Genomic DNA, 25419 nt, shown 5'->3' on the forward strand with positions numbered 1-25419 from the left:
CTGTGTGGGTTTCTTCTGGGTGCTCCGGTTTCCTCCCACAGTCCAAAGATGTGCAGGTTAGGCGGATGGGCCACGCTAAATTGCCTGTAGCGTTCAGGGGTGTTCAGGGTTGTGTAGATTAGGTGGGTTATAGGGGGATGGCTCCGGGTGGGATGTTCCAAAGGTCGGTGTGGACTTACTGGGCCAAAGGGCCTGTTTCCACACTGTAGGGGTTCTATGAGTTATATACGGCATTGTTGAGACCACATCTTAACTACTATGTGCAGTTTTGGTCTCCCTCATTAGGGAAGGTGTTGGAGGTGGCTGAGAGGAGGTTTACTAGATTAAGACCCGCAATGAGTGGGTTATCTTGTGAGGGAAGAATGGGCTTGTTTCTGCAGGAGTTTAGAAGAATGGGGGGTGAATTGATTGAATGATGAAGATCCAAAATAGCCTTGGCAAGAAGGCTGTGGAAAGGATGATTTCTCTTGTGCGTCAGTTGTGAACTAGGTGGTGGGGTTTCATAATTAGGGGGCTGTCTTTTCAGGACAGAGAAAAGAGGATTTCTTTTTTCTCGGAGTTCTGTGTGACTTTGGAACTGTCTGCTTCATGAGGAGGTGGGGGCGGGGGAGGGGGGCTTCACTGAATATTTTTGAAGTTGCGGTGGATGGATTCTCGATAGGGAGGGGAATCGAGAGTGATTGCCATTGGGGCGTGGATGGGAAGCTGTAATTTAAGCCACAAACAGATCCATCTTGATCTTATTGAGCTGTGGAGCAGGCTTGAAGGGGCTGAAAGGCCTACTCCTACTTTTTGTTTGTAAATCGCAGGTCAGCATTTATCAGATCTAACTTCTGTCGTCCTGACAACATAGTGAATAGATTCTTGACGTTTGACAAATCATCAAGTGTTCTCCAGTATATCAATGGGGGTGGCATGGTGGCTCAGTGGTTAGCACTGCTGCCTCACAGTGCCAGTTACCCTGGGTTCAATTCCAGCCTTGGGTGACTGTCTGTGTGAAGTTTGCACATTCTCCCCGTGTCTGTGTGGATTTCCTTCCACAGTCCATAGATGTGCCTGTTAGGTGGATTGGTCATGCTAAATTGCCCATAGAGTCCTGGGATACGCAGGCTAGTGGATTGGCTATGGGAAAGACAGGGACAGGGACAGGGTGGAATGCTCTTTGGAGGGCTGGCATGGGTTGAATGGCCTCCTTCCACACTGGATGGATTCTATGATATCACAGGTGCTGAATCCCTCTCTTGTCTGGAATTGGAAAAGTTTATCAATATTGCTTCCACTTTTCACTTGGTCCCTCTCCAACTCTTTCCTTCCCTTCCTTGACATCTCTGTTTCCATTTCTGGGGATAGGCTGGCCACCCATACCCACTATAAACTCACCGATTACCACAGTTAGCTGGACTATACATCCTCACACTCTACTTCCTGTAAAGACTCTATCCATTCTTCCACTTCCTCTGTCTCTATAATCTCTGTCCTAATGAGGCCAACTTCGACAAGGGAGCCTCCAAAATGTCCATCTTCTTCCTCAACTGAGGATTCCCCAGCTTCGTTGTCGACAGGGCCCTCAACCGGGTCTGACCCATCTCCCACACTTCTGCCCTCACCTCCTCTCTTCTCTCCCGCAAAAGCGATAGGGACCCCCTTGTCCTCATCTACCTTCCCACCAGCATCCACAATCAAAGGATCATTAGCTGCCATTTCCTCCATCTCCAGTGGGAAGCCATCATCAGACACATATTCCTCTTCCCTCCCTTGTCGGTATTTCGCAGGGGCCGTTCCCTCCGGGACATCCTGGTCAACTCTTCCTTCGCTCCCAACAATCCCCCACAACCCTACGGCACCTTCCCCTTTGACCAGCGAAGGTGTAACACCTGCCCATTTACCTCCTCCCTCCCCAGCATCCAAGGGCCAAAACATACCATTCAGGTGAAGCAACACTTCACCTGCACTTCCCAGAATCTAGTCTACTACATTCGCTGCTCACAATGTGGTCTCCTCTACATTGGGGAAACGAAGCGTAGACTGGGTGACCGCTTCGCAGAACATTTACGTTCTGCTCGCAAAAAAGACCCTGAGCTTCCAGTTGCCTGCCACTTCAACATAACACCCTGTTCCCTGGCCAACATCTCTGTCTCAGGTTTGCTGCAGTGCTCCAGCGAAGCTCAGCGTAAGTTGGAAGAACAGCACCTCATTTTCCGCTTGGGAACTTGACGGCCTTCTGGACTCAATATCAATTTAAACAATTTTAGGGCTTGAGGCATCTTCTCCCATGTCCTTACCCCACACACCAGGCCTTGTTGTCACATGGTCTGCTATTACACATAACCCATTGCCGGCCACCAACAGTCTCCATTAATGTCTATTCATTCTCACAGGCTGATTGTTATCCACTCCTTTATCTGTCCAACTGTTCTTTTCTCTCTTTGGGCTATAAGTCCACCTATCGTTTACTCATTATAGCCCCCAACCCCTCCTCTTCATCCTATCTTCTGCATAAAAACTAACCTTTTCCTAGCTACCATCAGTTCTGAGGAAGGGTCACTGGACCCGAAACATGAACCCTGCTTTCACTCCACAGATGCTGCCAGACCTGCTGAGCTTTTCCAGCAATCTGTGTTTTTGTTTCTGATTTACAGCATCTTCAGTTCTTTCGGTTTTTACAACTGCTCGTTGAATGTGCCAGCACAGATATGATGTACGGAGTGGCCTCATGTTATAATCCGAGATTCTTTGATGGTGATTTAACAAAAGCAGAGCTGTTTTACAACACATTCTTCATAACAGAGATTAACTTTAGGAAGTTATTAATTTCCACAGCACGAGTAATAATTCAAAGAATAAACGTTTGGCTCACCCCGCTTGGAATGAAGTATCCACCGACAATCATGTCCTCCTGGGTGACCCGACCATTCCCGGGAAGGACAGGGAACAGCCTGTGGTGGAAAGCAAATGGGAATTCTTTTCAGTTTACAGGGAAAGCCTCCCTCCATTCCCTACCCCGCCACGACTGAGTTATTCAACATCAACCAGTTTCCCAGAACAAGCTGTCACACACTTGGCCAATTTCCAGTGGGTGCTGTCCTTGTACCCCCACCCCACTCAATTTATACGCTTCATGTTTCAATAGCCAACCACACCCAATAAGCTCATCCTGCAATGATTCAAGACGGCACATTCACTGCATGACTCCTTGCGACCTGCCTACAGCAGATCTAATTCAGACATTTCCTATAACTGTTCTACACTTTTAAACTTAAATTCTAAATCTGTAAAAATTACTAATAATGTTCTTTTTTGCCTAGCGCATGCCCTGTGAGATGTAACCTGTATGCCTAAGATTTTTTCCACCCTGTGTTCTGTCTGGCTTTGCTTACTATGATCTGCCTGTACCTTTTCCCTAGGGTAGGGGGGTGGGGTTCAAAACCAAGGGGCATATTTTTAAGTTGAGAGGAGAAAGATTTAAAAGGGACCTGAGGGACTATATTTTCACACAGAGGGTGTTTCGTACGTGGAATGAACTTCCAGAGTGGTGGATGTGGTATAGTTGCAACATTTAAAAGATATTTAGATAAGTACATGAATAAGAAATGCTTGGAGGCATATGGGCCAAGTACAGGCAGGTGAGACTAGTCTAGTTTGGGATAATGGTCAGCATGGATGAGTTGGAACAAAGGGTCTTGTTTCTGTGTTGTCTGACTCTATACTGCCAACAGAGGGTTAGATTACAGCACTAAGGTAAGCAAAGCAGTGGGAAGATCTCTGTTGGATATACCTCTCCCCTCCAGGGCTGCTCTCTCATTTGAGAAAGACTTGACTGGTGATGGTTTAACCTGAGGGTCACCACAACCCAGATGTGGGGAGAGCTTCAACTAATCTGAGGTGGCTGTGGGAATTGAGTGACAAGCATTGCTCTGCATTGCTAACCAGTTATCCAGCCAACTGAGCTACCCAGCCCCCCTCAATACTGCTGCACCATTTGTCCCTATGAGTCAACTTAAAGGTTGACCCATGGGGCTCAGAACTCTATTCATGATGTGACCAGTGCAGCTTAATGCTAGTGATTGCAACTGCCTTCCACTGCTAGTGGAACAGACAAAGGGGCTCTTGTGGCACAGCAGTAGTGTTACAAGGTATGGATTCAAATCCCACCTGCACTAGAGGTGTGTCATAACATAGCTGAACAGGTTTATTAAAAACATCTGGAACAGATGAGAATTTGGAAAGGATTGAGTGAATGTGTCTATTTGTTTTAATATGTCAATACAGGCGATGGGAGTGTTTGCTTGCATCTATACATCAAGGCTGCACAAAATACCTTCAGTTACAACAAAGTATTTATCAACCTCAGTCTCTCAACAGGCTGTGCCTGGCCGTAAGATGAATAACCACATTATCTGCAATTTGTGGAATGTAATTGAGGGCGAATGCTTACATGTTTACTGGGAAACATTCCCACCTTCCTACAAAGATAGCCAATGGGATCTTTGCACGCCCTTTCCTAATCTTGCTGTGTCTCAGTTTAATCTCCCTCAGTGATGAAAGGGCAGCGGCAGCAATGCAGCCCAACTTCATTACTGCATCATAGAGCATGGAATTGAAGACGTCTGCAGCACAGTTAAAGGCCCTTCAGCCCACTGAGTCTGTGCCAGTCAAAAAACAAGCATCTGACTATTTAAATCCCATTTCCCAGCACTTGGCCCACAGCCTTGCAAGTGCACATCACAATACTTCCTAAAAGTTATGAGGGTTTTTACCCTTAACCACCCTTACAGGCAGTGAATTCCAGATTCCTATCACCTTCTGGGCGAAAACAATTTTCCTCACGTCCCCTTTAAACCTTCTGCCCCTTACCTTAAATCTATGCCCCCAGTCATTGCTCCTTCAACCAAGTGGAAAAGTTCCTTCCTCTCTACTCATCATTTATACATCTCAATCAAGGCCCCTCTCAATCTCCTCTGCACCAGGGAAAACAACACTAGTCTATCCAATCTCTCATTATAACTAACGGGCATAGCACTGTAACCCACTCACTTCTGCCACAGGCGAGACATTTCATCCAAAAATCAACCGGGAAGAGTTAGATCAGGATAAGCACTTTACCTCAAGGTTTCCTTGAGGACTCCTCGGACCAGAGGTAATTTGGATAGATCCTGAGCTGTTGGGGTCACATCGGATCCAAGGTTCTGAACAATCTCTTCATACACCAGCCTTTGAACAGCAGGATACCTGGCCAGAAGGTACGTGCACCACGATAACGTGAAGGAAGTCTGAATTTTAACCATAAGAGGACCGATTAACTTCAAAGCAGCAAATCCTCCAGCCCCTCCCCTGCCATCCTGAAAACCCATCCTAAAATTAGTGGACAAAGAAAAAAAAATCTGCAAATTGTCGGAATGCTGAAATTAGAAACAAAAAGAAAAATGCTAAAAACACTCAGCGGTTCTGAGGGAAGGCTGCAGACCAGATAAGTGAACTCTTGTTTGTCTTCCATGTGAATTTATTGGAGACTATCTCTTTTATTGGAGAATTACATACATCTACTGACTCCCCCCAAACTATCTCACCATCTCTAGCACACAGGATATCCTGGAGTGATCTTTCCCCAGTTAGTAAATACATCAAATGTATTTAAGGAGGAGGTATGTCGATTTTTTAAAAAGCATCGAAGAGTTGAGGGCTAGGAGGTGACTCCTAGGCCAGATCAGCCATGACCTTGTTGAATATGGGACCAATATGACCTACTCCCAGCTCTTACACTCTTCCATGCTTAGTTTGATTTGCAAAAAGTTTGGCCATCTTTCCCAATGGTCCATTACCTTTCCTGAGTGGCATTTGCGAGATAGTATTCCTGGTGTTCCAACTTATCTTGGAGTAAGGCCTTGAGTTTTCTCCATCTATATCAATGTTCTCACTTCACAATGGACCAACTAGGCTTGTACTCATTGGCATTTAGAAGAATGAGGCGGGATCTCATAGAAACATATAAAATCCTGATGGGACTGGACAGGCTGGATGCGGGAAGAATGTTCCCGAAGTTGGGGGAGTTCAGAACTAGAGGTCGCAGTCTAAGAATAAGAGGTAGGCCATTCAAGACTGAAATGAGGAAGAATTTCTCTCCCACCGGAAGCTGTTGGGGCCAGTTGATTAGATATATTCAAGAGGGAGCTGGACATGGCCCTTGCAGCTAAAGGGGTCAAGGGGTCAAGGGGCAGGGACACAAAGTGGGAATGGGATACTGAAATTGCAATGATCAGTCACGATCTTATTGAATGGTACTGCAGGCTCGAAGGGCTGAATAGCCTACTCCTACACCTATTTTCTATGTTTCTATGTTCATCTCCCCTCCAAATGGTGGAAGATAAGGTTTATACGCCAATTCCATTTGCAGGGTTTACTGACGCACTATAGTGTACCTTACATTGCAGAGTCTTCCTCACTGCATACAGCTGCTACTTACGCAGGACAGGGATCAATTGGCATCTTTTTAACCCACACATTTCAGCATTTACCTCACAATCCACAAGGAGACCTCACCTAAAACATTGTGGTTGGCAGGGCAGAATTGAAAAGGATGTCTCCACTTTGGGGAGAATCTAGAACTAGAGGTAACTGTCTCAAATGAAGTTAAGACAGAAATGAGCAAAATTCTCTCCCACAGAGGGTCTGTGTAGCTGTCTTTCTCATAAGGCAATGAAAGTAGATGTTTGAATATTTTAAGATAGAGGAGAACAGATTATGCTTAAACAAGGGGGTGAAAAGTTTTTAGAGTTAAGTGGGAATTTGGAGTAATCAGATCAGTCATGATCTTACTGAATGCCACAGCAAGGTATTCATGCTCCTAATGTGTATGTTATAAATTGATTCAGAGTATGAGAAGTCATATTTGACTGAGTGGTACTGTGGCTGGATTGTTAATTCAGAGACCTGGGTAATGTTCTGGAGATTAGGCTTCAAATCCTACCATGGCTGATGGTGAAATTTGAATTCATACATACAAGTGACGTTAAATTACTATTCTAAAGTAGAATAAAAATGTGGAAATAATACTCTAATGATGACTGTGAATCCATTGTTGATTGTCAGGGAAAACCTATCTAGTTCCCTAATGTCCTTTAGGGAAGGAAACTGCCATCCTTACCCGGTCTGACCTACATGTGACTCCAGACCCACAGCAATATACAAAAACAGAAGTTGCTGGAAAAGCTCAGCGGGTCTGGCAGCATCTGTGAAAGAAAAAAATCAGAGTTAACATTTCGGGTCCGGTGACCCTTCCTCAGACCCACAGCAATGTGTTTGACTCTTAGCTGTCCTCTGGGCAATAAATGCTGGCCTAACCAGTGACACCCATTGAAATAACTCCATTCAGGCTGGTATCCTGTCACCTTTTATTTACACACACATAGTACTTGACACTGATCCAGCTCCCTCAGAGCCAGCTCTCAGATTGAACAGAACCTGTGACACTCCTGTTCTTATCTGTTAGCCAGGGCTCCCTGATTGGACCAGAATAACAGCCCCAATCAGGTAACTCATATTCTATGAGGTCTACCTTGTTACAATCCCTACACCCACATCCCATGAATGAATAAAAAGGATACTTGTTTACTGATTACTAATCCCTTAATATGATTCACTCAACTTATGTGCAATCTTCAAAATGGAGCGTTGTACTAGGGGCTAGATCAGAGAAGCAATTTGTCAAGGAATGACTTTGATTTGCGAATCCTACTTGTGTCTCCAGATTTAGAGAGAGAGGGAGCGGGTCACACGTCCAGTTTCTCCCAGAGGGTCCCTAACCTCAGAGAGAGGTGACGACGACTGTGGTGTTAGATTTACCGTATCAACGCCTGCTAGCAGCATCTCTGACGTATTTGCGTAAATCTCCTCCAGGGTCATCTCCTCTTTGACCAACAAGCAGGTCAGTAACCCGCCCTGGATAGCCTGCCCCTGCTCCAACTGCTGCTTGATCTGAACCATCTTCCGGTCAACGTGCATCTCACCTGGATATATATGGGTGGGGTGGGTGCGGAGAAATAAAAACGAGGAAGTGAGTGAAGGGAATGTAGCAAGTAAAATAAATTAACAGGAATTAATTTTCAGTCAACACTGGCAGAGTTAAAAATGACTGGTCTGAGTTGTTAGTTGGTTCACCAAGCTAACTGGTTTCCATGCAAACGTTCTGTCTCCCTTCTAGGGGACACTGTCAGGGCAGTGTAGCCTCCATTGAAGTGTTATTGTTCTGTCCCACTCTGAATTTATATGGTCCGGTCTGTCATGGTCGGCAGTCTTGTTTCTGGTTTTGTGCCATCGTGGTATGTAGATGGGTCCATTTCAACATGTTTGTTTATCGTACCAGTGATTGAAAAACCAGGCTTCCAGGAAATCTCGTGCTTGTCTTTGTCCTGTTTGTCCTAGTACTGTTACTTTGTCCCAGTTAAACTGATGTCCTTCTTTGCTGGAGTGAATAGAAATGAGGGACAGTTGGTCATGCTGTTATGCTGTGAGTTGGTATTCATGTAGCGAGTTTCCTGCCTGTCTATGTAGTGTCTCTGCATGGTATTTTGTATATCGCATTTGTCCTGCTCATTGTGTGTCTGGGGTCTTTTGTCTTTGAGCGTAACTAGCCATGTGTGGCTTTTGGTTTGTGTGCTATTGTGATTCAACTACAGATCAAAATCAGAAACAGACAGCCACCCATGCCAGACCGGACCACACAAATTCCGAAAGGAACAAAACGACAGCGCTTCAACAGAACAGAAATTGCTGGAAAAGCTCAGTGCTTCAACAGAGGCTAAACAGCACTGAAGATGTCACCTAGAAGGGGGATGAACGTTTGCATGAAAACCAGCAACTCGGCGAACCAACCAACAACTCCAGCCACAACCTGAGCTACAGATCTTCATTAACACTTTAAATAGTTGGTCTGTTTAAGGCTCAAACAGAGTTTTTTAAAGTGAGGAAAGTCCCAGCTGTAACCACAATATTGCTGAGATATTCTTAATCAACTTGTTCATACACGCCTCTGGAGCAGGTGGGAATCAAACCCAAGCCTCCTGGCCCTGAGGTAACAACGTAAGAACTAGGAGCAGGAGTAGGCCTTCTGGCCCATTGAGCCTGCTCCACCAGTCAATAAGATCATGGCTGATCTTTTTGTGGACTCCACTTACTTGTCCGCTCATCATAACTTTTAATTCCTTTACTGTTCAAAAATCTGTCTATCTTTTCCTTAAAAACATTCAATGAGGAAGCCTCAACTACATCACTGGGCAGGGAATTCCACAGATTCACAACCCTTTGGGTGAAGAAGTTCCTCCTCAGTTCAGTCCTAAATCTGCTCCCCTTTATTTTGAGGCTATGCCCCCTTGTTCTAGTTTCACCCGCCAGTGGAAACAACCTCCCTGCTTCTGTCTTATCTATTCCCTTCATAATTTTATATGTTTCTGTAAGATCCCCCCCCTCATTCTTCTAAATTCCAATGAGTATAGTCCCAGTCTATTCAATCTCTCCTCATAAGGCAACCCTCTCAATTCCAGAATCATCCCAGTGAACCTCCTCTGTGGGTCACTGCCACTGTACCACAGGCTCCAGAGTTGATTGGGAATAGGTGACACTCTTTTATTAGGGGCATAGGCAGCATTGTGAAGGTTCTTGTGGTACAGTAGTAGAGATTTTGTCTCTGAGCCAGATGACCCTGAGTTCAAGTCCCACCTACTCCAGAGGTGTATAATATCTGAGCAAGAAACCAGCTGAGATCTTGTGGTTCAGACTCACAGCCCAATTGTTTTATTCTTGGAATCTGTGAACTGTGTGTATGTTGGTTGCTGTCCCTGCTTGGTTATTCGAAAAATTGTTCTTTTCGTTCCACGTCAGCCCTGATCTTTGGTGGGGGAGGGGAGTGTGGGCAGCTTCAGTGGACTTCTTTGTGGACCTGCTCCTGGGCCTGGCCAAAATAACCATCAACATCAAAACGTTCAGTCTTAAAAGTGACCAAACACCTCACCAGTTGAATAAAGATAACCTATTCATGGCTGCCAGTACATTCAGGAAAGGTGACAGCAAGCTTAAAAAAAATATATATATAGTTATTCATGGGACGTGGGCATTGTTGGCTGGGTCACAGCATTTACTTCCTAACCCTAATCTCCATGGAGATCGTGCTGGTGAGCCGCTATCAGGCCATTCTGCCCATTAAATCCACACCAACCCTCTGAAAAGCAGTGTCTTGTAGGTGGTACACACTGCTACTACTGAGCGTTATTGGTGGACGAAGTGGATATTTGTGGATGTGGTAGAAATCAAGCGGGCTGCTTTGCCCTGGATGTTGTCAAGTTTCTTGAGTATTGTTGGGGATTCACCCATCCAGGAAAGTGGGGAGTATTCCATCACACTCCTGACTTGAGCCTTGTAGATGATGGACAGGCTTTGGGGAATCAGAAGGTGAGTTTCTCATTGCAGTGTTCCTAGCCTCTAACCTGTTCCTGTAGCCACTGTGTTTATGTAGTGAGTTCAGTTTAATTTCTAGTCAATAGTTGGGATATTGATAGTGGAGGGTCCAATAATGACAATGCAACTGAACATGAAGGGGCAATGGTCAGATTGTTGGAGAGGTTTATTGCCTGGTAATTTTGGTGTGAATGGTATTTGTCACTTGTCACCCCAAGCCTGAACATTATCCAGGACTTGCTGCATTTGAACAGGATGCGGAGGTGCCGGTGTTGGACTGGGTTGGACAAGGTCAGAAATTACACGACACCAGGTTATAGTCCAACAGGTTTATTTGAAAACACAGGCTTTCGGAGCTTCACTCCTTCTTCAGGTGTTAGGTAACGGCAGAAAGGACTGAATGGCAACTCCTGCTCTCATTCCTATTGTGAACAGTGAAGTTAAGACTCTAAGCCATAGGAGCAAAAGCAGACCATTCTGCCCATCAAGTCTGTTCTGCCATTCAGTGAGATCATGGCTGATCTGATTTCCTGCCTTTTCCCTATAGCTCTCGATTCCCTCACTGATTAAAAAATCTGTCTGTCTCAGCTCTGACGTTGCCCTTAAACAGTCTCAAAGTCTCCTCCTTTCCAGGGTAGGGTGGAACCAGGTCTTGGTATTATCCACCTTCACACCCGAAGGAACAGGGCGATAAATCATGAAACAGTTCGGTGTCATCGTGAGTGGAGCGATGATACTCACTGAATCGGAAAAGCCCATCCCAAGACCGGCAGAACTCATTCCAAGGTTTGGGGATGAAAGGACGGAGCCACTTGGGAATGGCGCCTGCATACATGGTGGCCTTGAAGGTGCGGAACATGAGATCCAGAGCTTCCATACAGTCCCTGGTTTCTTGGCGGACATGGTTTTCCAAGCAGCCAAGCCGAGTTTCGAAAAGGATAGTGGCAACACCTGAGGGTAGAAAGGAGATCGAGAATCTTGAGTCCTCGCAAGTGTGGAGAGTATCAAGACAGAGACAATTGCTTCCGTGCAGAGTCACGCTAGAGATTCCTGGACTGCAGTGTCTATTGTAGATTAAAGCCTCCACTTCAGCTATCTACAAAAGACCAAGATAGAACCTTGTCTTGTTTCATTCATTGGATCCTATCAGATCTCTGTTTTGACTTCTGGGTAAATGTGACCTTGATTTGAATACACCCAAAGCTCGCGATAAGATCAAACCCTGTAAAGAAAATGTCTGGGTGAGTCCAGAATTAGCTATTAGAATTCGAATTGACCCTAGGGTGTGGGAATAATTGGATAGCTCTTTCATGGAGTTAGCACAGTCACAATGGGCTAAATGGCCTGCTGTTGCACTGCAACTTTCTAAGAATTCACTTGTAATATGTAGAATAAAGTACACTTGCGGGTTTTCTCTCTGTTTTTCATTGACAGTTTTCGCCACAATCTAATCCAGAATGTATAATCAGCTTAATTCTTACCTGTTTGCTAAGGCTGTCTGGAAGGGGTTAGACCAGAATGGTAGGAGGATGGGAACCTGAGCAGGAAGACAGAGCGGGGAGAAATACGAATAGGAACAACAGACAAAAATGTAAGAAGCAAAGCAGAAAAACAAGAGCGAGAAACAAATGGGACCAATAGTGTAGAACAAAGCTGAGATGACTTTTTTTTTTCCTTTACTCATTCACAGGATGAGGGAGTAATTTATTGCCCATCCCTAATTGCCCAGAGGGCAGTTAAGAGTCAACAACATTGCTGTGGGCCTGGAGTCATATGTAGGCCAAACCAGGTGAGGATGGCAGTTTCCTTCCCTAAAGGGCATTAGATGGGTTTTCCCTGACAACTCATGGTCATCATTAGGTTCTTAATCCCAGATATTTACTGAATTCAAATTCCATCATCTGCCGTGGTGGGATTCAAACCCAAGTCCCCAGAACATTACCTGGGTTTCTGGATTAACAGTCCAGCGATAATATCACTAGGCCATCGCCTCCCCACTAGCAAGGTTAAAAAGACAAGTCTAAAGGGTCTGGAACATAAACAGAAGTTTCTGGAAATGCTCAGCAGGTCTGGAGGCATCTGTGAAGGCAAAAACAGAGTTAACGTTTTGGGTCCGGTGACCCTTCCTCAGAACTTGTAATATGGCTTTGGAAACGAGTTTTAGCAAATACCTGGTCAAACACCAGGAGTGACAGTGAAACTAATGTCGGTGGGCAAGGAGAAAGATGGGAATGGAAATCCCATCGGAGAGAGGAGCAGAACTTCTTCAAGGTGGGCATGTCTGGAAGAGATGTGGCAGTGAGTTAAATACTAAATAAAAAACTGAAAGAACCGGAGATGCTGTAAATCAGGAACAAGAAACAGAAGTTGCTGGAAAAGCTCAGCAGGTCTGGCAGCATCTGTGAAGGAAAGAATCAGAGTTAACGTTTCGGGTCTGGTAACCCTTCCTCAGAACTGTGTCTTAATGCATGGTGCACTCACAATAAGATGATTATTTACTGATGTAAACAGATATAAACGGTTATGATTTAGCTGTGATTACAGAGACATGGCTGCAGTGCGACGAAGAATGGAACTGACATTTCGGAAGGATGGATGGAAACAGAAGAGGGGGTAGGGTAGCAATGTTAGTAAAAGATTAAATAATGCAATTGAGAGGAAATTTATTGGCTCGGAAAAAATCATTAAACAGAACCTGTATGGGTAAGGATAAAAAACACCAAGGGACTGAATATGTTATTGGGGATTGTCTTAGGTTCCCAAATTGTAGTGGAGGCATAACGGAAGGCATTACATGAGAAATCCAAGAATGCAAAATGGTACTACTGTAATCACTGGTGACTTTAATTTACACGTAGATTGGACAAACCAAACTAGCAATAGTAGTATGGGGAAAGATTTCCTGGAGTGTGCATGTGATCGTTTGTTTTAGACCAATATGTTAAGGAACAAAGCAAAGAACAGATTAGCTAGACAGGGTATTGTACAAGAGGAAAGAATTAATTAAGAATCTTGTTCCTTGGGGAACAGTGACCATAATATGATAGAATTGCAGGAAAGGTGTTGAATCTGAAACTGGGGTCCTAAACCTAAATAAAGTGAACTACGAGGTATGAATTGGCAAGGATGGATTGGGGAACCTTACTAAATGAGCTGGCTATGGCTCATATATCAGAGATATGTGCATGAATTATAAAAAGAAAATTAATCCTATCTAGCAGAAAAATAAAGGAGAAAAGGTGGTTCAACTGTGGCTTACAAAATAAATTAGGGATAGTTTTAGATCCAAGGAGGAGCCATATAAAATTGCCAGAAAAAGCAACAAGCCTGAGGATTGGGAGTATTTTAGTATTCAGCAAAAGAGGACAAAAAGTCTGATCAAGAGGAGTATGCAAGTAAAATTGCAGGGGATATAGAAACTCATCACAAAAGCTTCTATAAATATGTGAAGTGAAAAAGATTATTAAACACAAAGATAGGTCCCTTACAGTCAGAAGCCGGTGAAAATATAATGGTGAACAAAGAAGTGGTAAATAATTGAAAACATATTTTGGTCCTGTCATCGCAAAAGAGGACACAGATAATCTCCCAGAAATGTGAGGGAACTAAAAAGGGCGGAATTGAAGGAAATCAGTGTTAGTTAGAAAATGAGATGGGGGCAATTAATGTGGTTAAAGGCTGACAAATCCCCAGGGACTAGTAATCCAGATCTCAAAGTAGTAAAGGAAGTAGCCCTGGAAATATTAGATACATTGGTGGCCAAATTCCAAACACTATAGACTCTGGAACAATTCCTACAGATTGGAGGGTGACAAATGTAACCCCACTGTCTAAAATGTGAGGGAAAGAAAATCAGATCAGTTAGTCTAACATCAATAGTAGGTAATATATATGATATAATAACAGAATATTTGGAAAGCACTAATGGGACTGGACAAAACCAGTGAAGGTTTATGAAAACAATTCATGCTTAATAAGTCTACTGGAGATTTTTGAGGATGTAGAGCAGATAAGGGAGAACTAGTGAATGTGGTGCTTTTGGATTTTCAGAAGATTTTGATAAGTTAAAATACATAGGTTGGGGGTAATATATTGATATGGACTGAGAATCATTTGACTGACAGGAAATAGAAATTGGGAATAAATGTTTTTTTTTCCCACTGGCAGGCAGTATCTAGTGGGGTATCACAAAGATTGGCACTTGGGCCCCAGCTATTCAGATATTTATATATATGGCTTGGATGAGAGAACCAAACGCAATATTTCCAATACAATATTGTGTTCTGAGGAAGGGTCACTGGACCCGAAACATTAACTCTGTTTTCTCCTCCACAGATGCTGCCAGACCTGCTGAGCTTTTCCAGCAACTTTGTTTTTGTTCCTGATTTACAGCATTCACAGTTCTTTTGGTTTTTTATTTCCAATACAATATTGTGAGTTGTGAAGAGGATGCAAGGAGGCTACAAGGTGAGTTAGATAGGTTGAATTAATGTTCAAACGCATGGCAGATGCAGTACAATGTGGTTAAATATGGAGTTACACACTTCAACGCTCAAACTAGAAAAAAGGGTTATTTAAATGGAGATATTCTGGGAAATGTGAATGTACAAAGGGATCTGGGTCTTCTTTGTACGCCAATCAACGAAAGCAAACAGGTATGAGCAGTGAGTAATTAGGAAGACAAATGTCATGTTGACTTTCGTTGCAAGAGGATTTGAGTTCAGAAATAGCAATGTCATACTGCTGTTATACAAGGGCCTTGGTGAGATCACATCCGCAGTATTGTGTGCAGTTTTGATTTCCCTACTTAATAAAGGATACATTTACGATAGAGGGGTTGCAGAGGCAGTTCACTAGGATGATACCGGGGCTTGCGGGACAGTTCTATGAGGAGAGACTGGTTCAGCTAGGCCTGTATTCATTACAGTTTAGAACTATGACAGAGGATCTGACTGAAATGTGTAAAATTCTAATGAGGCTGGACAGACTAGATGCAGGGAGGATGCTTCCCCTGGTTGGGGAGTCTGGAACCAGGGGACCCCCTCAGGATATGGGGTAGACCTGATCTTCACTCAGAAGATAGTGGTCCTGTGGAATTCTCTACCACGAAAGGCTGTGGAGGCTAAGTCACTGAATAAACTCAAGAAAGAGATAGATACTTTTTTTTATATTGTAAAGGCATCAAGGGGTATGAGACGAAAAGAGCAATACAGCATTGAGATAGAGGATCAGACATGATCGTATTGAATGGCAGACCAGGCTTGAAGGGCCGAATGGCCTAATCCTGCTCTTAGTCTCTATGTTTCTGTCTGAAGAAGAGTCATTCCAGACTTCAAACATTAACTCTGTTTCTCTCTCTCCATAGATGCTGCCAGACCTGCTGAGTTTCTCCAGCACTTTGTTGTTGTTTCACACCTTCAGCATCTTCCATGTTTTGTTCTCGTTCTAGACTAACGTGTTATGGACCAGACCAAACCCCTTCAAAATATATTCACAAGATAGTCTAGACCCTAACTTTTTCTTATTTTAAAGGTAAGTGTAAGGCGTTGTGTTCCTGATGCAATTCGATTGGTCAAATTACTCAACATTAAGCAAAACACACTTTATTGGCTTTCAGCAGACAGCTCTGTCTTAAAACCTCTCTTCAAAAAAAAAACCCAGGATAAAATACACCTCTTAAAGCATAGTATCATCCAAACCCAGTAACTCTTTCCAAAGGCTAAAGGAATAGGCTCTTACTTTCCATTGCGAACTTAAAGAACAAGTTGTTCACATCAGTTATAGTCTCTGAGGCACCTTCCTGAGCCTTCATGTACTTCATCCTTTTGATCAAATCTGCGATGACATCAGTCACTCCTTCTGAAAACATGGCTACGTCCTTGGGCTTCATGATGCGCTGTTTCAGCACGTTCCTCATCTTGAGCCACTGCTCTCCTTCTCTGAAACCATAACCAGCACGTAACAGCAGGAAATTAGCACTAGAACTACAATCATTCGGTGTTTGTTTCTGAATGACGCGGATGTGGTCGGTCAAAGTGACTGTTTTGTACTGTAGATCTCTAAGACTCAGAGAGGCCTATCAAACCCTTCCCTTTCCGATACCAACAATGGCATCTCACCCCATCTCTTAATAACCACAGGAACATAAGATGTAAGAGCAGAAGGAGGCCATTCAGCCCATCAAGTGTGTTGAGCCATTCAATGAAACTACGGCTGATTTGATAACCCTCAACTCTATTTTCCTGTCTTTTCTCTTGATTTCCTTTCTGATTAAAAATCTCTCTATCTCAGCCTCAAATACACTGAATGACCCAGCCTCGACAGCCCTCTGCGATAAGAATTCCGCAGACTCACTAACCCTCAGAGAAGAAATTCCTCCTCAACACTGCCTTAAATGTGTGATCGCTGACTTTGAGAAAATGCCCTCCTGTCCTAGACTCTCCCGCAAGGGGAAACAACTTCTCCACATCTACCCTGGCAAGTCCTTTAAGAGTCTAAATGCTGAGCTGATTGATGTGGACGTTGCTATGATCCCACGTGGTGGTACTACAGGACCAGTCAGATCCCAGAACTAAATATGGCTTTATTGAGGGAGGGTCACCGGACCCGAAATGTTAATTCTGATTTTTCCTGCACAGATGCTGCCAGACCTGCTGAGCTTTTCCAGCAACTTCTGTTTTTGTTCCTGATTTACAGCATCCACAATTCTTTCAGTTTTTATTTATGGCTTGATTGATATTTTTCTTTATTTTAGTTATTGGCATGGTCACTTGCATGTGGCTGCAGTGGTTTTTGAACAAAACAACAAAAGCTTATTACACAAAAGCTATCAGTGTATAAAATGAAGTTTGAAAGATCTTAATACACACAGCAAAACATAGTCTCACCTAATCCCTAACACTGTTATTTTACAGCGAAACAAGCCAGCAAAATTATTCCTCAATGTAACCAATTCCCCCTAGATCTTTCCCAAAACTGTGAAGTCTTCTCACATGAATACTCTCACAGCTGAGAGCTTAAGAGTCGGTCAGCTCACTACAACCTGCAAATTTCTAACCAAACACTTCTGGTTTGGAAGGTGCACAAACTAATCTTTTCTACTGAGGTAACTGTGCTTCCCCTAAACCATTCTATGTACCTCTCTTCTAGAACTGAAACTGTACTTAAAGAACAAAGAACAATACAGCACAGGAACAGGTCCTTCGGCCCTCCAATCCTGCACCGACGCATTTTGCCTTTCCATACTAAAACTGTCTTATTTCTAACCTCTGTCAGGACTCCCCAACCTGTCCAAAAACTTTTAATCTCTCAGGTTTCTAAGCTAAGATGATCCCATGATTATTCCAAACTATAATCAAGCCAACAGGCCCTCACTGTAAACCCACCTGCCATAAACCACATCGGAAAAACAACGTTCCACTAACATTCCATGGAGTCCCTGCTCTGTAACATTCCGGATGGGATTATTGTTCCAGAATGACTGTCTGACCTAGATTTTGTTCTAAAAAGTCAGAAAGGTAATCCAAACCTTATGCCACTATTTTAAAACCCAAACTCTCAAAATTAGTTTACTATATACACAGAAACTTTTCTTCATAATATGTGCATTCTCCAGACATGATTGAGAACTGAAAACCAAAGAACTACAAATGCTGAAAATCAGAACCAAAATCAGAAATTGCTGGAAAATCTCATTATCTGTGGAGGGAAAGCAGAGTTAACATTTCAGGTCCAGTGACCCTTCTTCAGAACTGCCTGTAGCTAGAAAAAGGTTGGTATATATACTGAAGATGTGGTGGTGGGGTGGGGTAAATAATAGGTGGAGACGGAGCCCAGAGAGATAGAAAAGCAGTTGGGCAGACAAAGGAGTGGGTAAAGGTCAGCCTGGGAAAATGAATAGCTGCTAAAAGGGACCATTAGTGATAGACAATGGGTTGTTTACGGTAGCAACCCATGTAATGGCAAGGTATAGGGGTGGGTAAAGTACATGGGAGAAGGCACTCAGACCCCAAAGTTATTGAATGTGATGTTGATGCAGAAGGCTGTCGGGTTCCCAAGTGAAAAATAAGGTGCTGCTGTTCCAGCTTGCACTGAGCTTCACTGCAGCAAGCCTAAGACACAGATGTTGGCCAGGGAACAGGGTGGTGTGTTAAAGTAGAAGGCAACAGGGAGCTCAGAGTCTTTTTTGCGGGCTGAACATAGGTGTTCTCCTCTGCGGTCACCCAGTCTACACTTTATTTCCCCAATGTAGAGGAGACCACATTGTGAGCAGCGAATGCAGCAGATTAGATTGTGCGAAGTGTTGCTTCACCTGGAAGGTGTGTTTGAGCCCTTGGATACAGAGGGAGGAGGAAGTAAATGGGTAGGTGTTACACCTTCTGCAGTTGCACTGGAAGGTGCCATGGGGCTGTGGGGGGTGTTGGGAGTGAAGGAGGAGCGGACCTCAGTGTCCTGAAGGGAACGATCCCTGCAGAAGGCTGACAAGAGAGGGGGGTGGAAGATGTGTCTAGTGGTGGCATCCCGCTGGAGGTGGTGGAAATGGTGGCTAATGATCCTGTGGATGTGGATGGTAGGTGTGGACAAGGGGGAACCCTATCGGTGTTGCGGGAGGGAAAAGAGGGGGTCAGTGCAGTCGATGGGTCAGACACGGTTAAGGCCTCTGTCAATCATGGCGGTGAGAAATTGTTGGTCAAGGAAGAATGTGGACAATTCGGAGGTCACCTTATCGAAATTGGTATCATCAGAACAGATGTGACGGAGACAGAGAAACTGGGAGAAAGGAATCGAGTCCTTACAGGAAGCAGGGTGTGAAGATGTACAATTGAGGTAACTGTGGAAGTTGGTGGCTTTGTGGTGGATATTAGTGAAACAGATGTTGAGGAAGGGAAGAGAGGAATCAGAGATGAAGCAAGTGAAGGATAGTGCAGACTGTAAATTGGAAACAAAATTAATGAATTTTTTCAATTCCCAACCAGAGAGGGAACAGCACTAATGATGTCATCGATGTACTGGAGAAAGAGTTGAGGGTGTGAGCCATAGTAGGACTGGAACAGGGAATAAAAACTGAAAGAAATGTGGATGCTGGAAATCAGAAACAAAAACAGAAATCGCTGGAAAAGTTCAGCAGGACTGGCAGCAGGGAAAATGTGTTTTTGTTGGCAGAAGATAGGGTGGGAGAAGTTGTAAGGAAATAAACAATAGGTGGGGATAGAGCCCAAAGAGAGGGAAGAACAATTAGACAAAGGAGTGGATAACGGTCAGGCGATGAAGGTGAATAGCTATTAATGGGGACTGTTAGTGTCTAATAATGGGTTGTGTGTAATAGCAGACGATGTGACAACAAGGCCTCCAATAAGGGGTTAAGGACATGGGAGAGCTCAAACCCTAAAGTTGTTGAACTCTATACTGAGTCCAGAAGCCTTCGCAGAACACCTACATTCTGTCCGCAAAAAAACACCCTGAGCTTCTAGTTGCCTGTCACTTCAATAAACTGCTTTGTTCCCTGACCAACATCTCTGTCTCAGGGTTACTACAGTGCTCCAGTGAAGCTCAGCTCTTCATTTTCCGCTTGAGAACTGTACAGTCTCCTGGAGAGATTCAACAGGTCCAGGCAGCATCTGTGGACAGAGAAACAGGCTTAACATTATCTGGCTTTTGTCAGAACTGAAGAAAGGTGAAAATGTGTGTGCCTTTAAGATGAAGTTATTATTGAACAGTAAAATAACCACAGGCACATGCACGTCTAGGGCTGGTGACATCATTAGGCTGTGACAGTTTTCAGGAAGCAACCATGCATTTGCTGCTGACATCAGCACCTTCCTTGTGCAGTGATGTCAGCTCCATTGCAACTTGCAGACCACCCCCACCTTTATTTCAGGTTCTAAAAAGGATGACCCATTCCCCATGCTGCCTGCACCCAGCATTCTTGAGGAAAGTGAATGTGCCCTATCTTCACCACAGGAGCAGCCTGCACAGGCTGAATGGTGGCTTACAAATGGAGTGTGTGCATTGAGGCTGTGGCTGGCGCATGCTTAATATGGTGCTGCAATTATAGGGATGAAGTCAGTTCGACTCCTAAATCTAAAAGCTCTGGGCGAGGAGACTTCAAAAAAATATAGCATAGGTTCAGACCCTGAATAATAAACTACTTGTCCTTCGCTAACCTCAAACAGGGCTTTCCATCGCTTACAAGTGATATCGCCTTTATCTTTGCACATGCATGGCCTTTATGTGATTTTCATCCTTTTAAACAAGTAGGAGGGGTCTGGAAAAATAAAAGGGGTGATCTATGAAAGGGTGGAGGGCAGGGGAAATTCAGTCACAAAACTTTTGTCATACAAAAGTCAGCAAGAGTGATAATGGATGTTGTAAAGAAACCAAGGTTGTAAGAGTATGAATGATGTTCTCATGTATCTGCTGCAATTGTCCTTCTAGATGGAAGTGGTCATGGGTTAGAAAGGTGCTGTCTAAGGAGCCTTGGTGAATTTCTGAAGTACACACTGCTACTACTGAGCATTAGTGGTGGAGGGAGTGGATATTTGTGGATGTGGTACGAATCAAGCGGGCTGCTTTGCCCTGGATGTTGGCAAATTTCCTGAGTGTTGTTGGAGCTGCACCCAACCAGGCAAGTGGGGAGTATTCCATCACACTCCTGACTTGTGCCTTGTAGACGATGGACAGACTCTGCAGCATCAGGAGGTGAGTTATTCACTGCAGGACTCCTTACCTCTGACCTGCTCTTGTAGCCACTGTGTTTACATGACTAGTCTTTTTTTGCCTTGTTTCTTACTCAAAAGGCACCAAAAGTTTTAGCTCCCTTTGGCATGAGTTACTGTTGCTCCTTCCCATGTATTCCAGGAATAACTCTGGGCTTTGCCTTAGGATCACATGCTCAGTCCTAGCAAATAAAATGCTTCATGGATAGTTGCAATTGGTCTTAAGTCCTATTCCTCGTGAAGCACTTGACTATCTTCTAGAATGGTGACACACTGGGTTTTACTCTCGCCACTCACCCCTAGAAGACTGTAGGTTTCAGACAATCCCTACAGTGTGGAAGCAGGCCATTTGGCCCATTGAGTTTATACCGACCCTCCAAAAAGTATCCCACTCAGACCTACCCAATCCCTAACCCCGCATTTCCAATAGCTAATCGACCCAGCCTGCACATTCCTGAACACTATGGGCAATTTAGCATGGCTTATCCACCCTAACCTGCACATCTCTGCACTGTGGGAGGAATCCAGAGCACCTGGAGGAAACCCACGCAGACACGGGGAGAATGTGCAAACTCCACACAGTCACCCGAGGGTGGAATCAAACCCAAGTCCCTGGCGCTGTGAGGCAGCAGTGCTAACCACTGAGCCACCGTGCCACTCCATGGTCAATTTGAAGGCCCATTGCAGAGACTAGTGTGAAAAGGAAATCTAGACTCACACTCCAATCAATGAGAGAGCAGCGCAGTTCAAAACTTTCTCAAGGGAAACTCTCTCCTTTTGGGGAAATGTAAGACTGAGGATTTAAGCATCAAACTTTGCACTAGTCCTTGAAGAAATAAAATTAGAAAACACTTCAACTTGCAAAAATGTTGGAATTCTGTGAATGGTAGTTGATGCTAATTTAAAATCAGAGATTAATTTCCTCTTGACAAAAGGCCAAAGGAACTGAGGATGCTGAAAATCTGAAACAAAAACAGAAATTGCTGGAAAATCTCAGCAGGTTCGGCAGCATCTGTGGAGAGAAGGCAGAGTTAACATTTTCAGTCCAGTGACCCTTCCTTAGAACAGAACATTTAGAACATTCTGAAGAAAGGTCACTGGACCTGAAATGTTAACTCTGTTTTCTCTCCACAGATGCTGTCAGACCTGCTGAGATTTTCCAGTAATTTTTGTTTCGTTATTCATTTTCTCTGATTAACCAAAGGGTGTTCAGAGATATGGTGTAAACATCTATGTGTGAGTGAGATGGTAGTATAATTGTGCTGTTACTGTGCTGGTAAATCAGAGGCCTGATTTACCCCTCCAGGAATGTGCGTTCAAATTACATCCCTGCAGCTTTGGGGATTTGAATCTCATTGGTGGAATTGGAAACTCATCTCACAAGCATCAATCTTCCAATCTTACCTGGCCTAGCATTTTAAAAAATTCATTCATGGGATAGGGGCATTGCAGTATTTATCACCCATCTCTAATTGCCTAGAGGCTAGTTAAGAGCAAACCACACTGCTGTGGGTCTGGAGTCACATATAGAGAGAGTGGTGGGCGTGTGGAATGTGCTGCCTGCAATGGTAGTGGAGTCAGATAATATAGATTTTTAAGCAACTCTTGGATAGGCACATGGAGGATAGTAAAATGTAGGGTAGATTGATCTTAGTAGGATAATAGGTCAGCACAACATTGTGGGCTGAAGGGCCTGTACTGCTCTATGTTGTAGGCCAGACCAGGTAAGGATGGCAGATTCTCTTCCCTAAAGGGCATTAGTGAACCAGATAGGTTTTTTCCCCAAACATCATTAGACTCTTAATCAGATGATTTTTTCTTTAATTCAAATTCCAACCATCTGTCATAGGGGGATTTGAACCTGGGCTGCCAGAGTATTACCTGGGTCACAAGATTAACAGCCAAGCAATAGTACCACTAGGCCATTACCTACCCCAGAGCAATGTGGCTGACTCTAAAAGAGACCAGCAAGCCACTCTGCTGGAGGGTAATTTTGGACAGGCAAAGTATCCCATGAAAGAAACAAGTGAAAAGAAGTTAAATCACAGATCAACCTGGATCTTACCGAATGGGTTAAATGGTCCTCCTTTTCTTGGGTAACGCTGCACGTGGCTGAAATTTTTTTTTTGAGGTTTGTAATGGGCTGATTGATGTAATGGAGGAGGGTCTGGGACTGGAAAGAGATGACTCTTTAACTTCAAATGCAGAATGCTATAGGGCAGAGGAATCCGGGAGTCCTTGTCCACGAATTACAAGAAGCTAGCATCCAGGTTTAGTGGGTGCCAGGGAAGGCTAGTGGAATGTTGGCTTTTATTTCAAATGGGATGGAGTATGAAAGTAGGGAGGTTTTGCTAAAACTAAACAAGGCACTAGTCAGACCACAACTGGAAAACTGTGAATAGTTTGGGGGCCCTCATCTAAGGAATTGGAGCATTGGAGGCAGTCCAGAGATGGTTCACTAGGCTGATACCTTGTATGGAAGGACTGTCTTATGAGGAGAGGCTGTGTAGATTGGCCTGTATTCATGGAATTTAGAAGAGTAAGAAGTGACCTGATTGAAACATACAACGTTCTTAGATTTTGTTCCGAAGAAGGGTCATTGGACTCAAAACATTAGCTCTGTTTTCTCTCGACGGATGGTGACCTGCTGAGATTCTCCAGCAATTTCTGTTTCTGCTTTAAGATTTTTGGTGGACTTGACAGGGTAGGTGTGGAGAGGTCGTTTCTCCTTGTGGGAGAGTCTAGGACCAAAGGGCATCATCTCAGAATAAGGGGTCACCCACTTAAGACAGAAATGAGGAGGAATTTCTTCTGAGAGTAATGAACCTGTGGAATTGTTTACCTTAGAAGACTTCGGTCATTAACTCTATTCAAAGTTGAGTGATGGTTTTTAATCAGTGAGGGAATCGAGGGGTATAAGCAAAAGGCTTCATTCTGAACTAATGATTCATCTTGAAGGCATCCAGGTGTTGGTCAACACTGGGACTTCAGTAATGCTTCCAGCTCTCAGACAAGTAGCCCATTGAAACGAAGACTGTACTTGTTCTTTGATGAATGTCCATCCAATAATGGAACCTCTGTCTGAGAAGGAGCAAGGAGAGAAACTTGCAGATAAAAGCAAGATGTTAGTCCTGAGCACTGCATGACCCCAGTGTTGTGTGAGCCATCTTTCCCTGAACTGCTTAACTTCAATGTGTTCTCCCTCAATCCTCCATAATCCTTTGTGACTCTACTTGGACCGAGCCAGCAGTTGGCACCTACCAGGCTCTACTTACGCAGATATCAATCCTGTCGCCCTTCCCCGTAACTGTCTGTACTCCTGCCACGACTCCATGTTGGCCCTTTGAGGGGCTCTGCTCTCTGCCCTCAACACCTGAGCCACCATGTTCCGGTCAGCGATAGAGACGACAAACTGAGGTCCAAAGTGCGACTTGAAGATCTTGCCATATTGCTTTGTGTGTTGGAGCTATAATTGAAGACAGGATCTGTTCATTGGAATGTTAGTAAGAACCCCCAACTGTGCCAATCTGTAAACTGAAGCTGATTCCATGCTGTATTTCTGCACCAGGTTATATTAGTATATCGTCCATGAACTTGTTTAGCTACATTGGTTCTTCAATTCTAAAACCAGAATTGTAACATTCTCATTTTCAAATCTCTCCGTGGTTTCACCCCTCTGTTTTTCTGTGACCTCCTCCAGCTCTGTCATTCAAGTTCTTGGTGCTCCTCCTATTCTATCTCTCTTGCATGCACTCAATTTTCATTGTCTCACTATTGGCTTTTAGCCACTTAGGTCCTAGGTTTTGGAATTCCCTCCGTAAACCTCTCAACTCCTTTAAGAAGTGACCTAAAACTTGCCTCTTTGATTCTGGCTATCTATTCAAATATCTCTGTGTCGCTTTGTGTCAAATGGGACCTCCTTACTAAGTTTCCCCATGTGACATCAATACAAGTTGTTGCTATATTCTGCCTGGAATTCCTTTGCTGCTGACTAGTTAAATATTGTGTACCTTTGGTTTCCAGGTAATTCGCACCTTGGGCCAGTTTCATTTTTAATGTAAAAATGCTGGTTATACTCAAAACTGTCACCAGGGGAGACTCTCAAGAAAATCAACATAGTGAGTTGCAATGTAAGCTCCAGCATAAATGCCAGCACAAAACAGGTTAGCTAAATCTCTAACTTCATTCCTTGCTCCCAGAAACAAAAATGTGGAGGTGCTGGTGTTGAACTCGGGTGGACCAAGTCGGAAGTCAAACT

At 44.0% G+C, this 25419-nt stretch overlaps 1 protein-coding gene across 1 annotated transcript in view; it reads right to left on the reverse strand.

The window, feature by feature from the left end:
• The window catches only part of LOC109912647 (cytochrome P450 27C1), a 40175-nt gene that overhangs the window by 11323 nt on the left and 3433 nt on the right, over positions 1-25419 (reverse strand). Inside the window, exons 2-7 of the mRNA XM_020512075.2 lie at positions 24437-24627; positions 16186-16385; positions 11188-11397; positions 7840-8003; positions 5104-5270; positions 2858-2936 (exon numbers count right to left, since the gene is read on the reverse strand). Coding sequence (XP_020367664.2) covers positions 2858-2936; positions 5104-5270; positions 7840-8003; positions 11188-11397; positions 16186-16385; positions 24437-24627 — 1011 coding nt within the window. The remainder of the gene's footprint in view (positions 1-2857; positions 2937-5103; positions 5271-7839; positions 8004-11187; positions 11398-16185; positions 16386-24436; positions 24628-25419) is intronic.

The sequence above is a fragment of the Rhincodon typus genome, chromosome 7 (assembly GCF_021869965.1).
Source record: "Rhincodon typus isolate 14 chromosome 7, sRhiTyp1.1, whole genome shotgun sequence".
NCBI lineage: Eukaryota > Metazoa > Chordata > Chondrichthyes > Orectolobiformes > Rhincodontidae > Rhincodon > Rhincodon typus.